At 35.2% G+C, this 5,524-nt stretch overlaps 2 protein-coding genes across 2 annotated transcripts; both read left to right on the forward strand.

The window, feature by feature from the left end:
- The first annotated feature begins 1,937 nt into the window (after positions 1 to 1,937).
- On the forward strand, positions 1,938 to 3,868 carry LOC131028684 (glutamate decarboxylase 4-like). Its single transcript, XM_059219399.1, has 5 exons — positions 1,938 to 2,236; positions 2,384 to 2,588; positions 2,988 to 3,188; positions 3,306 to 3,520; positions 3,607 to 3,868. The coding sequence occupies exons 1-5, from the start codon at positions 2,151 to 2,153 to the stop codon at positions 3,866 to 3,868; spliced, it is 969 nt and encodes a 322-aa protein (XP_059075382.1). The 5' UTR covers positions 1,938 to 2,150.
- A 165-nt stretch (positions 3,869 to 4,033) lies between these two features.
- On the forward strand, positions 4,034 to 4,996 carry LOC131855818 (glutamate decarboxylase-like). Its single transcript, XM_059219400.1, has 3 exons — positions 4,034 to 4,058; positions 4,226 to 4,278; positions 4,364 to 4,996. The coding sequence occupies exons 1-3, from the start codon at positions 4,034 to 4,036 to the stop codon at positions 4,817 to 4,819; spliced, it is 534 nt and encodes a 177-aa protein (XP_059075383.1). The 3' UTR covers positions 4,820 to 4,996.
- Positions 4,997 to 5,524: the final 528 nt, after the last annotated feature.

Here is a 5,524-nt window from a genome sequence, read left to right on the forward strand (position 1 = left end):
TAACACATAATGGACACAAGAGACCTTACTTGTATATGGAAGGTGAGATGTTAGAACAACATAATATTATGAGAGTTGTCACAATCATATGACATGGGACAAAAAAAGTAAATAACCTAAAAGTGCATTATTTGAATTTGAGTGTGAATATAACCTAAATAGGAACTAGTTAGAAAAAACACCCCATTCACATTAACAACACTTATTTCTTTGAAACACCCCATTCACATTAACAACACTTATTTCTTTGACATGTTGCACAACATTCTATGTTGAGTTCTAAAGTGTGTACTTTGTGGAATGATGTAGAATGTAGATAGAGTTGTCACCAATCTTTTATGGAATGATTCTTGGCAATACATAGATAGAATGTGATGGTAATAGTTACACATGAGCTTGGTTATTTAGGGATTGGGATATGGTTCCAAGTGTTGTGTGGGTGGTTCATGATGCAAGGAACTATGCATGAGGTTGCACATAATAGTGCTAATGTTTGTGGTAGACATGCTTATGCAATGGATCTATATGTAATTAAAGTGGGGTGACATCTATAATTACTATTTGGAAACTTGCTAAACAAAAACCCCCATGCGAATTAATCCAATGACTTTAGATCAACTTTTAAATATTGTAGGCAATCATGCATATGCACCTAGATGATGGTGCAATTTGGATGTGCTATGATTCCCTTATAATGCCCTTCTAATGATTTATTTGCTCCCTTACATGATTTCCAATGAATGAATGAATGAATTTGAGCACACCAACATAGCACAAAAATACACAACAAAAACCAAATTTAGATTTTGAATTTTAAAGTTTAAGGTTCATATTTATGACTATAAAATTGACAGATATAGAAATGACTTGAATCAATTCTACACTTATAAATCTAATATAAAGTAGTAATTGAAAGATCTACAGATTATAAACGATTTGTAAAAATAAATGATAAACAATTAATCATGGAGCCAATTTCCATGTACAAATGTGCCCTTGTAGATTTATTATTACACAAAAACCCTTTGAATCAAAATGGCCCCAAAATATTCCTCCTCCTCAAGTAGTTTTGAAGATAAATACTGATAGTTTTTCTAGAGGGAATCTTGGTCACATTGGTATTGGTGGCATCGATCGAGATAGTTTAGGTGTTGTTCAGTTTTTATTTTCCATCTATAAAGGGTTTCATACAAATAATTATATGGAGGCTTTCACCATTTTGTATGCTATGGATAGAGGTTGTGCTCTAGGTAGGAGCAAGATTATTTGTGAATTTGATTCACAAGTGGTGGTGAATTTGTTGAATGAGCAGCGATTGAATGATGTTAATTGATAGTTAGCTTGGGTTATTTAGTAGATTCTATGATTGAGAGGTCTTTAGAACTTGTTACCTTTTCTCATATTCCTAGAAAGTGGAATCAAGTCGCGAACTGTTTGGCCAAATGGACTTTTTATCAAATGTAAGGTTGTAATATTGCGGATAGGAGACACTTGCCTAAAGATTTGTCTCATATGTTGAAGCAATTAGTTGTAAATAATAAAAATGCATGATTCTTTATTCTTTGTTGGAGTGTTACCCTTTTTACTTTATAATTTTCTTTGTTTGATAAATTTTTACACCTTTTGTGAAAAAGAAAAAAATGACCCCAAAACGTAAAGATATGTCATGCAATTTTCATTATTCAAAGAGACAGTTGTGAGAGTGTATACTATTCTTATCAGCGACATACACCCGAAGATAGTGTTTTACAAGAAATAGTTCTCAAGCTTAGAATAACACGCGTAGTCGTTGGTCAACCAAAAAAAAGTTCAGAAGGGCAGTCGACGGTGGTTCAAAAACAGGAGCGAAAAACAGGTCTGTTTTCCAGTATACAAGGTACCCACACCATTTTCTTCAAATAGAACAATCTAAATCAGTACAAACGGAGAAAATCGAAACCCCGGAGGCCCCTCTAGAATAGAAGAATTCAGATATTCCCACCCTAAGAATAAAGAATAGTAGAATACGTGAAAAAAATTAACCGATTGGACAGACATTTTGACGCTTGATGCTGTTTGAGCACTATATAACAAGGAGAGCCTCTCTGCAGGAAAATCATTCTTCATTCTAAATTCATATCATACATTCTGATAACATTATACAAGGAAAAATGGCACTCAGCGAAACCACTCGCCATTCAGATGCTGCCATTGATTCTATGTTTGCCTCCCTTTATCTTCAGAACTCTCTACCAAAGTATGTATGCATTGCTAAAATCAGGTTTCAAATTAATGTGTTTTTTTTTAATTGATTTTTTCTTTCATAATATGGCTGGATCTCAAATATGCCATACCTTGTTATTCAGATTGTTTTAAGATTTTGATGGATTGAATTGATTTGTAGGTTTGAGCTTCCTGAGAAATCAACTCCTAAGGAGGCTGCATACCAGATCATCAGTGATGAGCTTATGCTTGATAGCAATCCAAGGCTTAATTTGGCCTCCTTTGTCACAACATGGATGGAACCTGAGTGCAATAAGCTGATAATGGAAGCCATCAATAAGAACTATGTTGATATGGATGAGTACCCTGTCACCACTGAGCTTCAGGTCATTGTTTATTTTCAGTTCAACAAGGACTTATTTTGTTTAATTATCAATTAACATCTGACAGTTCAGTTGTGATGACAAGGGGTTCAACAAAGATTTGGAGAAGGTCATTAGAATTTTTATCTTGATAGATCTCTTTCAAACTTTGCCTTTGTATGTTCAGAAAAACAGTGCTCTGTTTTATTGTATGTATTTTCAGTAACAATGTCCTAATGGCCTGTTGTTGTGTTGGTCAATGCATTGGCTGTTTAAGTAGAGACCTGAATCTTTACATAAAGTTCCAAACAGTTGTTGGGTTGAACATAATGCATCAACTGTTTAAGCTCTTCCTGCTTATGTATGATAAATTGATGTGGAGATGGGAAGGTGCTTAATTTGTTTTGTGAATTGGAATTTCAGAACCGGTGTGTGAATATAATAGCTCGAATGTTCCATGCATCTATTTCTGATAAAGAGCAAGCTATTGGTGTTGGAACTGTGGGATCTTCAGAGGCTATAATGCTCGCTGGCCTTGCATTCAAACGCAATTGGCAGAACAAGAGAAAAGCTCAAGGGAAGCCTTATGACAAGCCCAATATTGTGACTGGTGCCAATGTCCAGGTTTCAATTTATGCCTAATTTATTTTCCTCTGTTTTCCTGAAATCTTCAAATAATTAGCTGGGTTCTACATCTTTTTTGTAATGGTAATTGATGTTGTGTATGGAATTGTTTTGCAGGTCTGTTGGGAGAAGTTTGCTCGGTATTTTGAGGTAGAACTGAAAGAGGTGAAGCTGAGAGAGGGATATTATGTTATGGACCCTCAAAAAGCTGTAGAATTGGTAGATGATAACACCATTTGTGTTGCTGCCATTTTAGGGTCTACTTATAATGGCGAATTTGAGGATGTGAAACTGCTTAATGACCTTTTGATGGAAAAGAACAACAAAACAAAGTATGAAGTAAACCAAATTAGTTGTTTTCTAAATTTATCCAGGAAATTTATTGTGGTTGAAGCAATTTGATTATGTGAATTTTTAGGTGGGACACTCCAATACATGTTGATGCTGCGAGTGGTGGGTTCATTGCACCATTTCTGTACCCAAATTTGGAGTGGGACTTCAGGCTGCCATTGGTGAGGAGCATCAATGTGAGTGGGCACAAATATGGACTTGTTTATGCTGGAATTGGATGGGTTGTTTGGCGTGGCAAGAAAGACCTTCCAGAAGAACTTATTTTTCATATCAATTATCTTGGAGCTGATCAACCCACTTTCACACTCAATTTCTCTAAAGGTGGGTGATTTTTTTAAGAATGACATAGAATGAAGTATTTTATGTTCTTAGATAGACACGCTAGGATCTATTGTACAGGGGAAGTAGAAACAGAATTTATCCCAACAAGTTTTTTGGGGGAGAAAAAGCTATAATCATTTGTGCAATTCAATGCTTTAAGGGTACCACTGCGAATGTTCAGGCGGTCATGGATTACTGGTCATGGAAACCAAAAGTTAAAAGCTGACAAATCACCATGATCTCCAGTGTGTATAAAACTAAGGAGAAGAAACCCATTGCCTCACCTTTGTTGAAAAGCGTAAATACAGAACAATGATACATTGATTCTTCAGGGGAGGGTTTGATTTTCACCTAATTGAATACAGGTGCAAGTCAAATCATTGCGCAATACTACCAACTTATTCGGCTTGGCTTTGAGGTAAGAAACAAATGATTTGATTAATCAGTAATTTATGTTTGTAATGAACCAATTACCAAAAAGCCCAATCGTATAACTGCTGCAGGGATACAAGAGAATCATTGAAAATTGCAGGGCAAATGCCAAATATTTACGTGATAGCCTTATAAGAACAGGGCGATTCAAGATGCTGTCAAAAGAGGAGGGTGTACCTCTAGTTGCCTTCTCTCTCAAGGAGAAGCTCAAGTACAATGAACACGATATTTCAGAACACCTGAGAAGGTTTAATTGGGTGGTACCTGCGTATAATATGGCTCCAGAGGCACAGCACATAAGCCTTCTGCGTGTGGTGATACGAGAGGATTTCAGCAGAAGCTTGGCTGACAGGCTCGTAAAAGACATTCGCACAGTTTTGAATGATTTGGACTCGCTGCCATTGAAGCCCGAGAAGGAGAAGAAGGCTAATGTTGGTGCTGCTGCAAATGGAAATGGCCATAGGGTTTTAACCAGGAGGAAGGTCAACGATCTAAATTCCCAACGCAAAACCAAAGCAATTTGCTAAATACTGATTATAGATTAATAGTTACAATAATGAGCATGTGGTGAGAGATTAGTGCTGGAAGTTACTCTGATTTGATTCATTGAGGTATTGCATTTAACAGGGATTTACAAACTGATATTTATGTTTTGTTACAAAATTTCAGTTATCATTCAATAATTAAGTGTTACTGCTTATAGAGATTAGGATGTGATAAAATTTAAGAATTTAGAAGAGATTTAAGAGGAAACTCTTGAAGAGTTATGTTTGTGTTAAGAATGACTATTTGTTGAAGGATTTTAAAATTAAAATTTTGGTGGAGTTGAAAGGTATATATGTCTATTGTTTTATATTTTGGGATTTTTTGTTTGTTTGTGTAATATCGTGAATGAGGGATGTCGTTTTATATGAACACTGATTATTAATGTAATGGTTCAAGTTCATAGGTTTAGCGATTCAACAAGGGTTTGAATTCAATAAGGATAATTGGTGAATGTTTCAAACTTGTAAGCTCAATAATCTATTAGGGGTTCAACTTAACAGTCTAATAGAAATTTGAACTTTGGTAGCAAAGATAGCAACACCATAATTTAATCATCACATTGTGCAATAAAGAACAATTAAACAAAATTACTTTGAAAAGAATGCTCTAATACAAAAGTTTGGGAAACTCAATTTCTATCTAAATAAAGCACTCAAAGGATGAGATTCAAAGCTTGAATAACTACA

This window comes from Cryptomeria japonica, chromosome 4 (genome assembly GCF_030272615.1).
Source record: "Cryptomeria japonica chromosome 4, Sugi_1.0, whole genome shotgun sequence".
NCBI classification, from domain to species: Eukaryota; Viridiplantae; Streptophyta; class Pinopsida; order Cupressales; family Cupressaceae; genus Cryptomeria; species Cryptomeria japonica.

Coding starts and splice junctions, on each gene's coding strand:
- LOC131028684 (XM_059219399.1), top strand. CDS start 2,151: ATGGCACTCAGCGAAACCACTCGCCATTCAGATGCTGCCATTGATTCT. Junction 2,589..2,987: donor CTGTCACCACTGAGCTTCAG/GTCATTGTTTAT, acceptor TTGGAATTTCAG/AACCGGTGTGTGAATATAAT. Junction 3,189..3,305: donor TGACTGGTGCCAATGTCCAG/GTTTCAATTTAT, acceptor ATTGTTTTGCAG/GTCTGTTGGGAGAAGTTTGC.
- LOC131855818 (XM_059219400.1), top strand. CDS start 4,034: ATGTTCAGGCGGTCATGGATTACTG. Junction 4,059..4,225: donor CAGGCGGTCATGGATTACTG/GTCATGGAAACC, acceptor AATTGAATACAG/GTGCAAGTCAAATCATTGCG. Junction 4,279..4,363: donor TTATTCGGCTTGGCTTTGAG/GTAAGAAACAAA, acceptor TAACTGCTGCAG/GGATACAAGAGAATCATTGA.